General features: G+C 44.3%; 2 protein-coding genes across 4 annotated transcripts in view; one reads left to right on the forward strand and one right to left on the reverse strand.

The window, feature by feature from the left end:
• Positions 1-3,757, forward strand: part of ITGA11 (integrin subunit alpha 11) — a 127,508-nt gene extending 123,751 nt beyond the window's left edge. For both annotated transcript variants that reach the window (XM_058156059.1, XM_058156058.1), the window contains 2 exons: positions 1,326-1,439; positions 2,916-3,757. In XM_058156059.1, coding sequence (XP_058012042.1) covers positions 1,326-1,439; positions 2,916-2,987 — 186 coding nt within the window. In that variant the 3' untranslated portion in view covers positions 2,988-3,757. The remainder of the gene's footprint in view (positions 1-1,325; positions 1,440-2,915) is intronic.
• Positions 3,758-7,427: 3,670 nt separating this feature from the next.
• FEM1B (fem-1 homolog B) lies at positions 7,428-15,170 on the reverse strand. Of its 2 annotated transcripts, none has more exons than XM_058156060.1 (2): positions 14,444-15,170; positions 7,428-10,327 (listed from the first exon to the last, which is right to left on the reverse strand). In XM_058156060.1, the coding sequence occupies exons 1-2, from the start codon at positions 14,884-14,886 to the stop codon at positions 8,692-8,694; spliced, it is 2,079 nt and encodes a 692-aa protein (XP_058012043.1). In that variant the 5' UTR covers positions 14,887-15,170; the 3' UTR covers positions 7,428-8,691. The 2 variants fall into 2 exon arrangements, with proteins under 2 accessions (XP_058012043.1, XP_058012044.1); XM_058156061.1 differs by lacking the exon at positions 14,444-15,170 and adding an exon at positions 14,229-14,434.
• Positions 15,171-18,458: the final 3,288 nt, after the last annotated feature.

Below are 18,458 nucleotides of genomic sequence, written 5' to 3' on the forward strand. Positions count from 1 at the left end.
TGACTGGATTTGAGCAATGTATTCTTGAGGAAGGAAGAAGTTTCAGCAATCTTAAAAGACAATCCAGCAATTACCAATTTATATCCAACTTTTCTTTTTGGAAGAACATTGAGAAATCAGTGAGCGGCAACTTGTCAATCCTCTGAGACAAAGTCAGGAAATGGGAGTTGCTAGTAGTCTTGAAAAATAGTTTAACAAGTTACCGTACTTCATCTTGAAAGTCTGTCACACACACACCCCTTCAATTTATACCTAACCTAATCAAGGTGGAGTTATCTGAATTTCTTTTTCGGTTTCTGCTTTTTACTACCCGAGGACTGAAATACTATTTTTGTAACTTTCCACATTCTCCTGATGTTCTATCACACAATTACAGAGGCCTGTGGAAGAAGCAGATTAATGCAATCTGCAATTCTCACTCTCACTGGTGTTGGAACATAGGAGGGAAGGCAGGAGCACAGCTATCCTCCTGCTGCTGTATCTTTCAGTGGCCTTTGATATTGTCAACCGGGGTCCTTCTTGTCATCCTGTGAGGGTTGAAAGGGAGAGACATCATTTGTGGTTGTTTTGTTCCTTCCTGAATGGGCAAGGCTGGGTCAGTGGTTTCAGGAGGGAGAAGAAAACCATGGGGATGCCAGTATTAATGACTAAGGACGTAGTCTTTCCCTCCAGCTTGTTTCTTTGGGGGTTAGGTATCTTAGAGGCTACCTATTCCAGTATATTTTGCTGGCCAAAACTGGGAGAATAGAGTGCCTGCGGAAGTTCCCCCCATCAGTGGGACGAAGCCCAGAAATAGGCACTAAAGCAGTTTGCCCCTGACACAAAAGTTATTCCGCCTCTCATGACCTTCCAAGAAGCTGATAAACGCTTATTTTTCCAGAAAGCCTTTGCAGACCGAAATAGCTGGAACAATTATTGCTATGGCTTTAACCAGTGGTGGGATTCAGCCAGTTCGCACCACTTCGGGAGAACCGGTTGTTAACTTTCTGAACAGTTTGGCAAACTGGTTGTTGGAAGAAATCATTAGGGCAGAGAACCGGTTGTTAAATTATTTGAATCCCACCACTGGCTTTAACTACTTACCTATTTCCATTGCAGAGCTAAAGTACTTCTTTCTTGTTTACAAACCTCGTTAAACCACTACAGATGGAGCAGGAGCACCCTCTTCTGAGCAGCCATGGCTCAGCAGCCACCAACAGAAGAGGCTGCCTTGATTTTGCAGTCTCGCCGGACCCACCTTCTAGAACTCCCTGAAAATCATAGTTGAGCTCCTGTGCCTTCCAAGGGTTCCGTGTGACGACTCGCTATTCTTTTCCCCCTTGTAGATTGCATTCGAGATCTCCAAAGTCGAAGAGCCCCACATCCCCATCTGGATCATAATTGGGAGCACGTTAGGTGGTTTCCTGCTGCTGGCACTCCTAGTGCTGGCCCTCTGGAAGGTAAGCCTTCCTGCAGTCACCCAGGGTTGACCTCACCCCATTCCTAAGAGGTCTGTAAGGGGCGTGCATAAGAGCGCAAACGTGCCTACCGTTCCTGTCCTAAAGTTTCCTTTCATTATATCCAATTAATATAGTTATTACATACTTATGCTTATATATATGCTTATATATTATATAGTTACTTTCATGCTTATGCTTATATATGCTGTTGTGACAAAATAAATAAATAAATAAATAAAATAGGGTAGGCACGGATGTATTAGGATTAGCTCCTCATCAGGACCATTTTGACCACTTTAAGCAAGCTGCCCATTTGAAGGGCGCACTTCAGAGGCAGCAATTAATTAGGGCCAAGCTTTTCCGTGCAACCAGAATGAACGGAGGAGCCCAAAAACCATAATGCATTTTGTAACGCTGAATTCACCTTGCCCACATTCCATTATCTTGGCATGACATGCATTGAGTTATACTGGGCACCCTTGGGAATACCGGAAGATAACGATTTAATCTCTCTATAAATAGAAATTTTTCCAAAAACTCAGATTAGGTTTCCATTTTTGTGTATTAATCTACATTACCAGTTAATTCAGGGGACGCGGTGGCTCAGGGGTTAGGACGTTGAGCTTGTCGATTGAAAGGTCGGCAGCTCGGCTGTTTGAATCCCTGGTGCTGCCGTGTAACAGGGTGAGCTCCCGTGACTTGTCCCAGCTTCTGCCAACCTAGCAGTTTCGAAAGCACGTAAAAAATGCAAGTAGAAAAATAGGGACCGCCTTTGGTGGGAAGATAACAGCGTTCCGTGTGCCTTTGGTGTTGAGTCATGCCGGCCACATGACCACGGAGACATCTTCGGACAGCGCTGGCTCTTCGGCTTGGAAACGGAGATGATTACCACCCCCTAGAGTCAGGAACAGCTAGCACATATGTGCGAAGGGAACCTTTACCTTTACCTTACCAGTTAATTCATACACACACATTTTTCATTATAGCAACAAACTAGCTGGTTCTTTTCTTAGGGAGAAAAAAACAGTATTAAGTACAAGTAGTCCTTGACTTACAAAAGTTCATTTAGTGACCGTTCAAAGTTACAGCACTGAAAAAAGTGAGCCTCTCCCTCATTCTAAGCAGCACAAAAAGCAAAAACAGTTCTTGCTTATGGTCTTCCTATGATTCATTGTGGTTGCTTCTTTTCCTTAATGGAGGTTTTACATACTGTATAAAGGGTAGAAGATCAAATGACTTTTTTGCCTTATTTCTTCATTGTTTAATTTTTAAATGTTTGAAATTTTTCATACCATTCTTTAAGCAAAAGTGAAAAGTTAACATAGCCTCAATGTCTTAATAGGTAAATTACAGTTGAATTCTCACATACAGTTTCAATGATTTGTTTGTTAAACAATGGAAAGTTCTTGAGTTGGCAAACTCAATCAAGTCAAGAAATTTACAGAGGATTTTCTGCTTTGTCTTTTATATCTTTAGCTTGGCTTTTTTCAAAGCGCCACCCGCAAGAGAGATGCAAGCCAGGATCAGACCGTCAAAGATTTGGACTAAGGTTTCCATGGTCCTCAGCATATCGGCCTGGTTTTTTTCTCAGAAAGTTTCCTTTGTTGCCTAGCCAGCCTCCGTTTGCATTGCTCAGTTTCCCTGCTGGCTGAAAGCAACCCAGCTGCTAAGTGCTGTCCTGCAAAGGAGAAGCCTCCACCAGCAAGGTTTTGTTTCCTTCTGCCTAAGACATTGGAACTCTAGGGAGACAGTAGATCCACCAGGAGCAGCTTTCTCTTTAAAGTGACCTACTTTGGCCACAAGGTTGATGGAAAAGATGCCAGAAGACTCCTGGGAAGACCCTCTAATTCTTTACATCTCTACGGCACGTGCAACATTGTTTGGGAGGATATGCTTTTCAGTCTGCATTTTCATTGGGGAAACTTTGCTCCTAAAATAAAAAGAAGTGGAAAGTCTAGAAGATTCACAGAGATACTTGAGCTTTCACAGTCCTTCGTTCAAGCTGCCAAGGACAAACAAATCAGACAGAAGCATTCCTTAAAAACAAATCACGTTGCTATAATAAAATGGTGTTTTATTCCAGATTACTTTGGGACTCACAAATCTTGCCGGACAAAAGTTGATGCTTTCAAATCAGATCTGCACACCTGCTGAGCACAAATTGGGAATCACTAGAACTAAGCGGAAATTAATTTGCAGAGGGGCACAAGTAGCACATTTTTACCGTCAGGTATCTGAAGAGCGAAGAAAATGGATAGAATTGATCAGTAATCATGTTATCAGATTATATTTGTTCCAGTGAATCCAGGCGCCCAATGGTTCTGAAGGCCCAGGCCGATGATACAATGCAGTGGCTTCTGCTTACAGGATCCTTTCCATCCTCAAAGCAAGGAGTACAGAAGTGCTCGTGAAGGGAGCCCCCCACAAACAACCCACCAGCTATTTTTCAGCTTTTGTATGGAAATGATTTTTTTATATGCACTGAACAAATACCCATCATTATAAGCACCTTAATGCAAATCTTCAATCCTCAGCTGTATATACTTATTTAGAAAATGTTTAACTTTCTTATTTTTAAGGTGACTTTAAGAAAACCAGTTTGGAGAATTTTCCCCAAATTGTTCAATTTCCAAAATCAACAAGTGAGGAAAATTGTAGTATATGTATATACTTCTGTATATTGGAAAAGGTTTAATTGACTGTTTTTCTTCTTTTGCATATACTTATTTATGGCAGTGTTAATATTGATAAGTGAAAATGAGGTATTAGTTCGGCTGAATTCAGTAACATAAATTGTACCACTAGGTTTTTTTTTAAAAGAGTAGGGCAAAAAATTAAACAGTTTTAAAATATGTTTAAATATTCTCCTTTGCCTACAGCCATTTTTAATGGAGTATAATTTTCCCATTGGCTGAATATTACACACTCAGCTCTGACATTCAGTGGAAGAATCTGGTACTCAACAAGTTAAGAGTTGCGAGAGGCTGAGCAGCCTGAAGCCCTCAAAAGCCACCTGGTTTCTTGGCATCCTGGCTAGAGTTCCCACCAGAAATCGTCCTTAATGTGAAAGAAAAAGAGGGGCTATTATATGATGGGAAATAGTCCTATTAATTGCAATGAATTTCACATTTAATTCAAATCAACATTAGTTTTCTGTCCACTTTGAGGCCTGAGGCATTAAAAAAAACAAGTGGACTCTTGACTGACCCTCTCAAAACTCTACTCCCTCGTATCAGGCCATTTTGGGGATAAAGTGAGGCTGTTGCTTTCACAGATGCTGGTGTAAAGGCAGGCAGGAAGTCTCTTTAGAAGAAGAAACAAAATGGACTCTTAAGATCAACTGTTGTGATTTTATTTTTTTAATTTGCTTTGTGAAGGTGGTTGTTTTTTCTTCTTCAAGGCAACCTAGAAATATTTCAAATAAATTCCATTTGGATAGATATTCTGCCTACATTATGGATTGTATACTTGAATACTGTTTATTTCTGCCATGCTGTTTCTCATTCTTCAGCCCGACATGTTTTTGCTCCTTCAATTGTTGGAATATTTTAAGCCTGAACAAGCAACTGCCTTACAAGCCTGAAGTGGCTAATACTTCATTTTATACCAAAATCCGAGTCCTGGCCTAAGGATGGATCTTGACAGACTTGAACACTGGGCTATCTAACAAAATGAAACTCAGTGTAGAGAAAAGTAAAGTTAGGCAAGACAAACCAAAAGGACACATATAGACTGGGTGAAACTAGGCTTAACAGCAGTAACTGTGACAGGGATCTTGGAGTCCTAGTGGACAACCAGTTAAATAAATAACCAATAATGTGTGCCAGCAGCCAAAAAATGCCAATGCAATCCTAAATTGCATCAATGAAGGGATTCAATCAAGATCACGTGAAGTACTAATATCATATCTAATATCTAATGGTTGCAGGAACTGGGCATGGCTAGTCTAGTGAAGAGAAGGACCAGGGGAGACATGATAGCAGTCTTCCAATATTTGAGGGGTACCACATAAAGGGAGGGGTCAAGCTATTTTCCAAAGCACCTGAAGGCCAGACAAGGAATAAGGGATGGAAACTGACCAAGGAGAGATTCAACCTAGAAATAAGGAGGAATTTTCTGACAGTGAAAACAATCAACTAATGGAACAGAAGCTGCCTTCGGAAGTTGTGGGAGTTTCATCACTGGAGGCTTTCAAGACGACTGGACTGCCATCTGTCAGAAATGGTGTAGGGTTTCCTGCTTGGGCAGGGGGTTGGACTAGATGACCTACCAGGTCCCTTCCAACTCTGCTCTGCTCTGCTCTGCTCTGCTCTGCGGTGGATTAGATATGTAATGGATTAGATTGCAATATACTCTTCAGATGAAAAGCAGCAGAACATCTCTTCGTATGAGGCACTGGGAATCAACAAGAGGAACTTTTTTCCAATGGCAACAATGTGCCCTTGCATGTTCTGTTTTAGGAAGACATATAAAATATTCTTGAAACAAACAGTAGTCTATAGTTGATTGTAAGCTATTTACTTTTCCTGTGGAACTGAAGGGCAAAGGGTATCAGAAATCTCAATTTTAGCCTATCAGCTCAACAAAGTTCATTGCTTGTACCGCTATTTTCCAAATCTAATCTGTTCATGGCAAATTTAGACAGTGTACTAAAAAGCAGAGACATCACCCTGCCAACAAAAGTGTGTATAGTCAAGGCTCTGGTTTTCCCAGGTGCAATGTATGGCTGTGAAGGTTGGCCCATAAGAAAGGCTGAGCACCAAAGAATTGAGGCCTTTGAACTCTGGTGCTGGAGAAGACTCCTGCGAGTCCCTTGGACTGCAAGGCGAACAAACAAGTCAGTTCTAGAGGAGATCAACCCTGACTGCTCTTTAAAAGGCCAGATCCTGAAGATGAAACTCAAATACTTTGGCCACCTAATGAGAAAGAAGGACTCACTGGAGAAGAGCCTAATGCTGGGAAAGATTGAGGGCAAAAGAAGAAGGGGACGGCAGAGAACGAGGTGGCTGGATGGAGTCACTGAAGCAGTCAGAGTGAGCTTAAATGGATTCCAGAGGATGGTAGAGGACAGGAAGGCCTGGAGGAATGTTGTCCATGGGGTCGCAATGGGTCGGACACAACTTCGCAACTAACAACAACAAATCTGTTCAATGAAATTTCTTGGGACAACCCCTGGTATTATGTTCATTCCAAGCCTTTTACTTGTGCTTAAAAGAAACACGATAATTATAGTTTATTAAATTAGACCAAAATCAAAAATAACCATGTATATATTTATAGAATTTTAACCCAGTTTTCATTGTTCAAAATAAACTCCATGGCCAAATTTTCCAAGACACACTATAAAAGGAGGACTACACATTGACAGTTTTCAGGTGGCATTGTTATGGCTTTGAAGAACTGAAGTTTCTGAGCTGCTGAACCAGCTCTGTAATACACAGCTAACAAATTGCAGCATGAGGACAAGCCAACAAATTAGTTCTATTTCACATCATCTGATGTAATTATGTTTCAAGCATCATTTGGCAACGAAAATGGCGTGTTTAAAAAAAATACTGTAATTTATAAATAATAATCATTGCTTTCATGAAAAAAAACATAGATGAAAGCACAGGTATTATATTTGAATTCTAGAATTGGAAGGTCCAAACCTTGCTCCATGCAGGCATCTGCTGGGTGTTCTTCAAACTCATATTTCCCTGCCCTGGATTAACACACACTTGCCATTCTTAAAAATTTTAGGATTTACAAAGCAATTGTTGCAACCTACAAAATTGTGTATTAACAGGTAAGAAGGCAGGCACAACAATCAGAAATAGAGGCATTGCATGTATTTTACATTATTTGGCATCTATTTGAAAAATGGGAAGTTTATATGCAATGGGCAGAATCCACTTCCCCCTGAAAAATATTATGCCTTTACTGATGTCAAAGAGGCAGCAGTAACGTATCATCTTTGCAACGTGAGAAATTAGAATTAAGACCTGGTTTGACATTCAAGATTTTATTTGTAGTACAAACACATACACCTGTGCCCAGAATGTCTTTCCCCGAATAGAACTGACCCATGTTTAAAAAAATGACAGGAGACCATTCTTCCACATTTTGACAAAGTGACATTTAAAATAATGGCAAGTGCTTCCAAAGACCTGTCAAAACTCTAGCTCTAGGCTGCTGACGTTTCTGCTAAAGAGATGCTTTCGAGGTCAAACATTTTTTCACACAATCAAGTTACTACAAAGAATTAACAAGATGGCCTTGGGAGGGAGGCATGTGGGGGGGGGGAAGATCCTAAATGGAGCCATGATCAATAGACTGAAAACACAACATTATTCTCAGGGCAGGACAACGTCAATTATTCTTCCCTGATCCTTCCTGCTACAATTTTCAAATATTATTTTTAAAAAAATATGAGCTCATCTTTTGAAAAAATCCTTGCTTGCCAGCTAGTTGGAAGATCATAGGAAAATGTATTTCAGATAAAATTCTAGGTGAGGGATCTATCCAAAACCACCACGCTTACCCATACACACATAAATACCCACATCATTTTTGTATGTCACTCGACTGAAAAAATACTTCTGCATAAAGAACTGAGTTGGAAGAGTTGTGTCAATATTTTTTTTCTAAAAATCAATGAAAAATATACTATCAACAAGCCCATTCTCTTGTCTGAATTTCTGTCTCATGAGAAATAATCGGTTATTTTCAAGCAGAAATTAGAAACAAAAGTTGCCTATATCGGTGGGAATGGAAAAACGTTAAAAAAAAATAGGCTGGTGAAGAATACATTTCCCTGGATTGTGTTATATGTGTCAATAAAATCCCAGCAATAATTCTCACCTCCATCTGCCCCACCCCCACCTCCCACCCCCACTGGATGACTCCCCAGGCTGCTGCATAGGTACGTAACTGGCTCAATCTATCAAATGCAAAACACTTGGCAGATAGCTGCTTAAAGCATTCTCGGCTGTCAATGGTGAAACCCGTGTGCATCAGAGTACTGTATCAAAACATTTTACCCTTATTCTAATTTAGAGTTTGCTTTGTTCTCCATGAAGGGAAAAAGACCCCATTTCTCCTGCCACCAAGTGACCTATCTGGAAATCAAAGCAAAATATCAAGGAGCTGACTGGCGTCTATTCACACCTGAAAAAAAAATGGGGAAAGGAAAGGAGATCCAGACTCTCTGCCTGACATTTTATTTGACCCTTCACGGAGGGAAAGTGAGATATCACCATCTAGATGCGGCCTAGTGGAATTCTACAAATTCTTCCAATGCCTTGGGGATCTGATTGTGATAAGTGATATGATGAACCCGCACAGCTCGAGCAGCCAGGCACTTCAGGCTCAGTTTCATTTGAGTCTTCAAGAGGATTTCAGACACCCCCGTCGTACTTTTGTCGAGGGGAGTTTTTTTCTGTTTGTTTGTCATATCTGTATGAGCACCAGCCTCAACCAAGCTGATGATGATAGAATGCAAGGTCAAAAAGTCACTAATGGGCCTGTTGTACTGGACTATGACATGCAGTGGAGTGTTGCCCTCGTGGTCCACAGTGTTGACGTCAGCGCCACAGTCCAGAAGGAGCTTGGTGACTAGGGCGTTAGGGAAGCTGCAGACGTCGTTGGTGTGGAAGTCATCGACTGGCGTACCGGAGTTGACAGCGTGGTGCAACAAACTAGACCCATCTCGTGTCCTGGGATCCAGGTGGATTAAGTTATAAATCTGTTTATTAATTCGTGATTGTTCCTCATCCCTACACTGGGTTTTGGTTGAGATGCACACCAAGTACAAGAAGGTAAAGATATTGCATTCATAGTTGTCCATGGCTGTGTGAAGCTCGGCTTCTGGAGAGCTTTTGACCCTGGCCATCCCTTGCTCTATCTCCAGGACGCTACATCTCAAGACGCTCTCAATGTCCTTGGCTTTCACAGGCTCATTCAAGTGTATCATCTGAGAGAAAACTTGAGCGAATCGGAGAAGGTCCTTGTGGGTATTCCTACTGCCTCTCTGTCGCAAATGCAAAGCATGGAGCCAGAGTTTAATGCATTGTTCAAACTGCATGTTATCGGCATAAACAGCACCACGGTAAATAATTGGATGTGACACATCGATGTTATCGGAGCCCAAGATCCGCTCACGGACAATGAGGCCCTCCATATGCAAAGCATCTCGGTCCTGGCGAATGCATTCTAGCTCCTGAGGAGTTCGGCATTCCGTCCGGTTGCCATACGCTTCTATCTGGGGCAGGATGTCCTTCTCTATAAGGTTCTCGCTATCTCTATACCGCTCGAGCATGGCTAAATATAAATAATGATAGGTTTTCATGATGTCGTAATTTTCCCGGTCGTTTGCAAAGGAGGCACCCAGGAGTTCCAAAGCTTCGATCCTGCTCTTGCGGTCACAGTCCGCGTGTGCCAACAACAGCTCTACAACATCAGCTTTACAGCTCTCCGCAGCTACTTTCAGCGGTGTCATTCCATGGCCATTCACCATCATGGCAGATTTCCACTTGACCAACTCCCGGACAATCTCCAAATGACCCGCCTCTGCTGCGAAATGCAATGCTGTAGCGCCACAGTGTGCTTTGGCATTGGGATCAGCATGCTGCTCTAGAAGGAAGCGCACCACATCGACATGGCCCTTGTAAGCAGCGATCATAAGGCAAGTGTTGTCATACTTGTTAGCGATGCTGATGTTGGCATTGTTCTCCACAAGGTACTTGACAATGTCCAGCCTGCCGTCAAAGCAGGCAGCCCGCAGGGGGGTGGAATTGGTCACGGTAGTGTGGTTAACATTCGCTCCATGGCTTACCAAAAGCTTGACAACTTCGAAGTGGCCAGCCCCAGCTGCACACCACAGTGCCGTGGCTCCATCAATGACATAACTATGGGGGGGAAAAAAGAGAGAGAGAAATTGTGTACAACAGCCGTAATTTTAGCACAGGCTTAAAAATAAGTCCATGAGAAATAAGTGACGGAGTTTCTCTGTTCAGAGACAATTCAGGAGGAGAGAGAGTGCAAAGGACGGGTATTAAATGAAACACCAAGGATAGCCTTAAGGAGTGTGCTTTTGTATAGGCACAATCACAGGGCAGCTACGTAAGTTCTATACATTGGAGAATACAAGGCTAGTAAAAGTGCAATTTCACACAACAGTGAAATAGTCTAATCCATAAATAGGCCAGCTGGTAGGAGCTATTTGCCAGTGACATTAACAGGCAGTTTACACGCTACAACCACGGCATACAACAGAGATACTAAAGAGCACTATGCCTACTTTCAATAGCTGAATGACAATAACTGATCAAAAACATGAGCACATTCTAATAGATCAGCTGTGGTCCTTAAGTATGTTCTCTTATAAGACATGCATGACTGGATGGAAAAGCCACAAAATTCTGAGAAATTTTTTTCTCCACCAAACATCAAAGTTTAAACAAATGCATGCCTGAAAAGTTCTTGGGGGGAGGGGAAGACTTCTACTCATCTCACTTTGCTTAAAAGGGTGGTAGCCATTTACTTAGCCTACTCAGTTGTTCCTGAGACGTTGTTCTCATCTCAGGAAGACTCCATGCTATAAACCAGGGAGACAAACAAGTTCATTTATTGAAGGGATGCAACGGTACAGCTTTTCATGTAGTGAAACAAAGGGAACTAGTAAATCCAAAGTATCAACTGAACATAAGTTTATTACACACATACACAAAATGTATGGCCGCGGTGTGGCTCAGGCTGTAAGAAGCCTGTTATTAAAACACAGCTGCCTGCAATTACTGCAGGTTCTAGTCCCACCAGGTCCAAGGTTGACTCAGCCTTCCATCCTTTATAAGGTAGGTAAAATGAGGACCCAGATTTTGGGGGGGCAATAAGTTGACTTTGTAAATATACAAATAGAATGAGACTATTGCCTTACACACTGTAAACCGCCCTGAGTCTTTGGAGAAGGGCGGGATATAAATGTAAATAAAAAAAAAAATAACGAAGAAGTGGACCTAGCAGAATTTAAATGCAGCTACTCTGTTTTGTGTGTGTGTCTTGTTTCTGGCAGAGTTTGTTTTTTGTTAATATTCGTTTAATTAAATAACAACCAAATGTATCTGGAATTTGGCATGATTTATCTTCTTAGGAGAGGCAACCATGCCTCCGTGCCACCCTTTCACAGGAGGTCTCAAAGTTACTGGAAGGGAGTTTAAAAACACCAGGGAACCTCCTGACCCAGTGAAGTGCTTGGGTTCCAAAGCCGCTTAAAGGAAAAAAAAAACGGAGCCTAAAAGTTATTTATTCCAGGTTGCGATGAGGATCCTTTTACAGTTGCTTCATCCAAATTTGCTTTGCCAGGGAATTGTTGGATATTTTTTAAAAAAATTCTGCAGCTCTTTGATTTGCCTCTTCTAATCTGTAGTGGATCTGTTGAGTGCAACAGATGCTTCAGGGAAGCCCCTTCAGTATTCTGAAACGCTCCATAGATTCTCAAATAGTTTCTTCTGGATACCAGAAGCGACTGTCTGCAAGGTGTCGTTTAAGGATACCCCTGTGAACTAATAGGATAATTTAAAAGAGCTTCTTTAACAAGCCTAAAAGCCTGTGAAAGTTGGACCATAAGAAAGGCTGAGCGCCAAAGAATTGAGGCCTTTGAATTCTGGTGCTGGTGAGAAAAGACTCCTGCGAGTCCCTTAGACTGCAAGGCGATCAAAGCGGTCAGTCCTAGAGGAGATCAACCCTGACTGCTCTTTAGAAGGCCAGATCCTGAAGATGAAACTCAAATACTTTGGCCACCTAATGAGAAGGAAAGACTCGCTGGAGAAGAGCCTAATGCTGGGAAAGATTAAGGGCAAAAGAAGAAGGGGATGGCAGAGAACGAGGTGGCTGAATGGAGTCACTGAAGCAGGAGGCATGAGCTTAAATGGGCTCCAGAGGATGGTAGAGGATAGGAAGGTCTGGAGGAACGTTGTCCATGGGGTCGCGATGGGTCGGACATGACTTTGCAACTAACAACAACAACAAACAAGCCTAATAGGATGGAAGCAAAGCAAGTGGAGTTTAGCTGCAGGCTCTACCTATCTAGTTCCCAGTCCCAGCACTTAAAATCCAACTTTGATAGCTCTTCAAATTAGGAGTTTTCAGAGGAAGGTAGTGGTCTTCCTGCCTCCAATTAGACAATTTCTGCTGTTTAATTCTTCCTTCTCAAAACAGAAGTACAAAATAGCTTTTGTACTCAAAGATTTTAACATAAAATCACTTTCATTTTATCTAATTAGATGTTTCAATGTAACTTGTCCTATCTTACCTAATCCATTTCACCAGGAGCAGAGAGCAAATGGGCTGAACTTAGGCCTGCCTAAGCTCCCCTCCTTGGTGGTATGTCCCACAGCTCTCAGCAACCCAACTCTTCAGCGATGTCACAGAAAGAAATTATCAAGTAGATTTGGCCAAAAAAAGAGAGAAAGAGGTGGCCAATGATACAGCAGATACCATGTTTCCCCGAACATACAACCTATCCCAAAAACAAGCCCCAGGCCAATTTTCACTCCTGCGCCTAATATAGGCCCTATCCCCAAAAATAAGCCCTAGTTATGTCCTGCCCACCATTTGGCTATACAAGGTGGGGCAAGGCACATGCGTAAAAATGAAGCTAGGGCAGGGGTGGGGGGGATGGAGCTGCCCCATGGGCCCTGCACCCGCTTACCTTAGGACCATTGCAGCCAGGGCTCCCACAACCTGACACCTGTTATGCCGCTGCCCGACTTCTTCTACGGCTGCGTCAAGTCGCTGGTGCCACCACTCACAGCAGGACGCCATAAGGCGCAGTGTGTCGGTGCCGCCACTCACACACACACCAGCACAACACATTACAAAACCTCCCACCGTGAGCGGCAGCACTAGTGCAATGAGCCATGCAGCGCCTGGCCACGAGCAGCCACAGAAGACAGACAGCGGCACGACAGGTGTTGGGATATGGGTGGCCTGGCTGCGGTGGTCTTAAGGTAAGTGGGTCTTTCGAAAACCTGGTGCTTATTCTGGGGCCCAAAATAAGGGGAAAGAGTATGTACAGGGGAAATGCTCAGCACTGCATCTTTAAGTAGTTTGTATTCGTCCTTTGGTATGACATCCTTAAGTGAAATAAAAAAATTAAGCTTCACTGAAACAAGATCTTCTAAACCAGTAAAATGCCAGTCTGACTGGAAAGAACAGAACAAGAAAATTGAAATGCACCCAAATTCTTTCAGATGAGATCTTAAGCCATTTTTCTTAATACATAAAGAAAGCTCCGTACACTAAAAGGCCTTCAAGGCTTCCTCATCTCTGCCCACAATATTCCACCAAAATATAGAGCGGCTAATCTTCAAAGGCTTCATGTCTTTTCTTTTCAGTCACTGTAAAAATGTGGGAAGCGCCAGTGCTTCTTAACGGGTGGAGCCCTTTTTCTACAAAGCATTAAGATCCCTGAATCTAATTATTGTCCTCATATAATGCAAGACACAGTCCTGTGATCTGGACTTAGTACGTTAGCCTAAATAAGGTGCGCTTGAATAAATGTTTAGTTTCTCACAGCCTTCTTGACTCCCAACTTCCCAACAAACTCCTGCCTTGCAGGAGAGAAAATCATTCCCGGCCCTAACAATAACAGCAGGTTCAGAGGGAATGAACGGAGGAAAATGGGTAGGGTGGAAATCCTGCACACATCACCTCCTGTTGCATGCAACTTATCTCCAAACTTCGGGCCAGGAGGAGTCCAGCCTCATACTAGACCCCTTCCTAATTATAGTCCAGCATGATCAGAATTACCCAAATTCGTCCCAGGGAACAGAGGAGCAACCTCTTTGGCCGGCCTCATTCTTCCACTTGTAGCCATTGGTGACCATCGTTGACTGACCCAGAGGCCGTTCCAGGTGGAAGGAAGATGCCCGCCTCACCACTGACACGCGCGCCCCCCGAAGGCCGCTGCAACGGACCGGACCGGAGCAGCGGGAGCCTCCGGCGGGGCCGGCGGGCGCACCTACCCATCGAAGCGGACGGTGCCGGTCTGCTGCGTCTGCACCCGGTAGTGCTCCAGCAGCAGGCGGACCACCTTGGCGTGCCCGTTGCGCGCGGCGATGATGAGCGGCGTGGACCGCTGGCCGCCCTGGTGCGTGACGTGGCCCAGCAGGTAGCGGACGTCGCCCTCGGAGCGGTTGAGCAGCAGGGCGGCCAGGGTCAGCACCCGGCCCTCGCTGGCCGCCTTGTAGACGTAGCCGGCCAGGCTCTCCATGGCCGCCTGCTCCTGCGGGGACCGCCACAGCGCCCCGCCGGCCTCCCCCGGAGGGGCCGGGGCCGGCCGGGGCTCCTCCCGCTCTGCCCCCTCCGTGGCTCCGCAGCGGGCGCGGGCATGCGGGCCGGCCCCCTTGGGGTCCGCGGGGGCGCCGCCGCCGCTCCTCGTCGTCCCGCCGCTCCCGTCGCCCACCATGCGCGGCCGGTCAGACGGGCCCCATGGCCGGCCCTGTCCTCCCGGGAAGGGGCCCTCGGGGCGCAGCGTCCGCCTGGAGCGCCGGAGCGCCCGTCCTCCCCGCCGGCCGCGATCCTGCAGGAGCCCCGCGGAGGGCGGGCGCGGGCCGCGGCGGCGGCGCCCGGAGGAGCAGCGAAGGGCCGAGCCGCGGAGGCCTTCCCGGAGCGCCCAGAAAGGAGGACGGAACGCTTCCTGGCATGCTACGGGTGCCCGGAAGGGTCGCGGCGCTATCGCTGCCAAGGGGCGGGGTTGGTGGCTACGGAACGTCGGAAGCGCCCTTCCGAGCGTCCAATCGGCGTCACTTGTTCTTAGCGCCCTTGCATGGTCCCGGAACCAAAAGCTGCCGTCCAGTCCTCAGCAAAACCAATCCGTCCCGGAAACCGCTGCTCAGACGAAGTGAGTTCCGGAGCCCGAACGGTCCTGGCTGCTGAGCGGTGCGGGTGTCGCCGGTCCTGCCTGTCTCCTTCGTGGGGAGCGGCAGGGTGGCGACGTGGATGGAGCTCCTGGCATGCCGGGCTCTCTCCACGCGCCAATCCATGATTTGTGTCACAAGCCACAATTCTTCGATTGCAAACTAAGACCCGATGGGTTTTGGTCGAGTGGTGCAAGCTCAGCTGTCAAAATCTCTTTTCAGGCTGTTGATGGGCTCCGCAGCCTTTTTGGGAATGTCAAAGCTCGTCCTCCAGGCCAACAGCCCCGCAGCTGGCGCGGAAAATGTGGCTGGCACTAAATCCGCTGGATCTTTTGCAATACCTGACCCGAGATCAGGATGAGGTCCTTTCCTTGGTCCAGGCTTGGCAAGCGAGAACTTCCTTTCCTTCTGCCTTTAATCTGTTAAATTAACTGACTCCAATGCAACTGAACATACACAGCTCCGTTTGTTTCACTGGATAAATTGTGTTTTCACCCTGGTCTGTGATTGTAAGGAAGGGAGATAATAATAATAGAAAAGATAGAATTAGTGGGACATAATAGCAGCGTCAGTAGAATTACTTTTGCTGTTTTGCTTCTGTAAGAATCGCTTTATTAAGAATTGGAATTGCCTCTGTTATTTGCTTCTACCAGTGATCTAATCCCTGTTATCTTGTTTTTGTGTACAAGTCAGTGCCTGGTGCTGGATATGTCATGGTTTGGCAGGGTTACATCAGGCAAATACCTGTGTTGCTAAGCACCCAGCCCCCCCCCCTCCCTTCCTTGCTGCATGGCCAGTGCAGGCCTACAAGGAAGGCATGGGCCAGGGGGCCCAGAATTGGGAACTAAGCTGATGTCTGAAGGTATAAAAGGACAACATACTTTCCCCAAGGTGTTCCTATTCCTTATATGCATTGTGCTCTGGATATAGTTTCACCCAATATTTTGTTTTGGCCAAAAATAAAATCATCTTCTTTTTGCAAGCCTCGTCTCTAGTCTCACTCTCTTTGGCATCTCAATGGCTTGGGGAAACTTCTGGGATCTTACAGTAATAAACTCCGTCTATATGTTTGACCATATGATATGGGGACGTGTAGCTTTACTTCTTAGGACAAGAATATAAAAGCTCACTCTAAACAGGATACAAAACTTGGAAGTTAGAGAAAAGTGAATTCTGGGGTCCCGGTGGAATTTCCTATGTTACAGTGAAACTATTCAACAATTGTCACCTGTTGTTTGGGTTGCCTCTTGGCAGCAATTGTGAGCAGCAGTGTTGCTTTCCATGCCTCTTGCTAGAGCTGCCTGTGACTTGCTCCAGAGGCCTTCAGGGGACTCAGCCTTAGTCCTGCTTAGTCATTTGTAGTACCAGCTGCCTCAGTAACGTGATCTTGCTAATTGGACCTGAGGCCTGTTCAATACTGGTTTCAGTAACAAAATGAATAATTAATTCAGAGTCATGCAACTGGAGATGTCGCCACCTGTAGAAATAATACAAGGCCAATTTCATGTATTATGTACGGACCTGATTCAACCATGAGACTCTTTCCACAGCCTGCACCAAAGAGGCAGGGGCAAAAAGATTGGTGATTCTCTGCTGCAAATAATTGTATTTCCACTTGTCCTTGATAGGATCTTTACTTGTAATCTCCCAGGATAGATGATCTGAATATGGTAATTCATGAGCAATTAACATGCATCGAAGAAGCTCCTCAGGCTGGCAGGCAGAGATGTTACGCCACAAAAGCAGGAGTGAGAGGATCTCCCCTTCTTTGAGGTTACAGTTTCTCAGTGCATAAATATGGCCATAAATTGGATTGCTTCAGTTCAGGAGTGAGCTGATTGTTTCTGTGTATTCTCGTTCGTGCAATTTTCAGTGTACTTATAAATATTGGCTTCATCATCATCATCATCATTTTAGCCATTGTCTGTGCTCTGCAGGATGAAAGCCTCTTCTGCCTGTTTCCAACCAATAAGGTCCTGAGCTTCCTTTTGCCACTTGGGCTCACAATCCTTGCTGATGTCGTAGATCCATCTTGTTTTTCCTTTATTAATCCTGTTTTTTTCTTCAGTTGGCTTTTTCACAAGCTTCACGTTAAATTGACATGTTTCTTCTTGGATACATTTTCTTATGGTCTTGCAAAGTTCAACATATTCCAGTTTATTAGTGAAACTTCTGCTATTCTTCATTGTCCATCATTTTTTCATTAAATCTGTAGTTTCATCCGAGATTTTTCACTGTACAAATGTTTTTTACAATGGTGCTATACATGTAGCAGACTAAAATACTGGCTTATTTATAAGTACACATCCCAAAAGCAAGCACAAGACATACAATTGAAACCTCTACCTTTCTTAATGTGCTATATCAGGGGTCTCCAACCTTGGTCCCTTTAAGACTTATGGACTTCAACTCCCAGAACCTCAACACCGTCAAACTATTTACTAAGTCTACACTACTATTAATCTTCTCATCGTTTTCATCACCAATCTCTTTCCACTTATGACTGTATGACTGTAACTTTTTGTTGCTATCATTAAGGGTTAAATTGCAACCTATGACTATCATTTGTGTTGTAAATGTTGTACCTTTGATGAAGGTTTTTTTTTCTTTTTCTTTTATGTACACAGAGCATATGCACCAAAACAAATTCCTTGTGTGTCCAATCACACTTGGCCAATAAATTCTATTCTATTCTATTCAAGACTTGTGGACTTCAACTCCCAGAGTCCGTCAGGGAGCTGGCTGAGGAATTCTGGGAGTTGAAGTCCACAAGTCTTAAAGGGACCAAGGTTGGAAACCGCTGTGCTATATGCATAAGCCAGTATCACCCAGTTTGTTCCAGTTTTCATTACTGGCAGCAACAGAATACCTGGAATGTGGAGGCAGGCAGAGTACTGTCAGATCATCCTCTTTGGCCCATCATGTTTTATCAATTAGGAACAAAGTTTGAATCAGAAGGGAGGTTGGATCACAAATTGCTGCTGCAAACTATCATAAAAGTAAGAGTAAGATCCTAGTGGAGGAAAAGTAACTGTCTGAAAACTCTTGGTCACTGGATCAGGTTTTAGATGGTACCAATCTTATTTTGTTGTTTTGTGTTATTATCGACACATGAATATAT

Source organism: Ahaetulla prasina, chromosome 13, assembly GCF_028640845.1.
Source record: "Ahaetulla prasina isolate Xishuangbanna chromosome 13, ASM2864084v1, whole genome shotgun sequence".
Classification (NCBI taxonomy): Eukaryota; Metazoa; Chordata; class Lepidosauria; order Squamata; family Colubridae; genus Ahaetulla; species Ahaetulla prasina.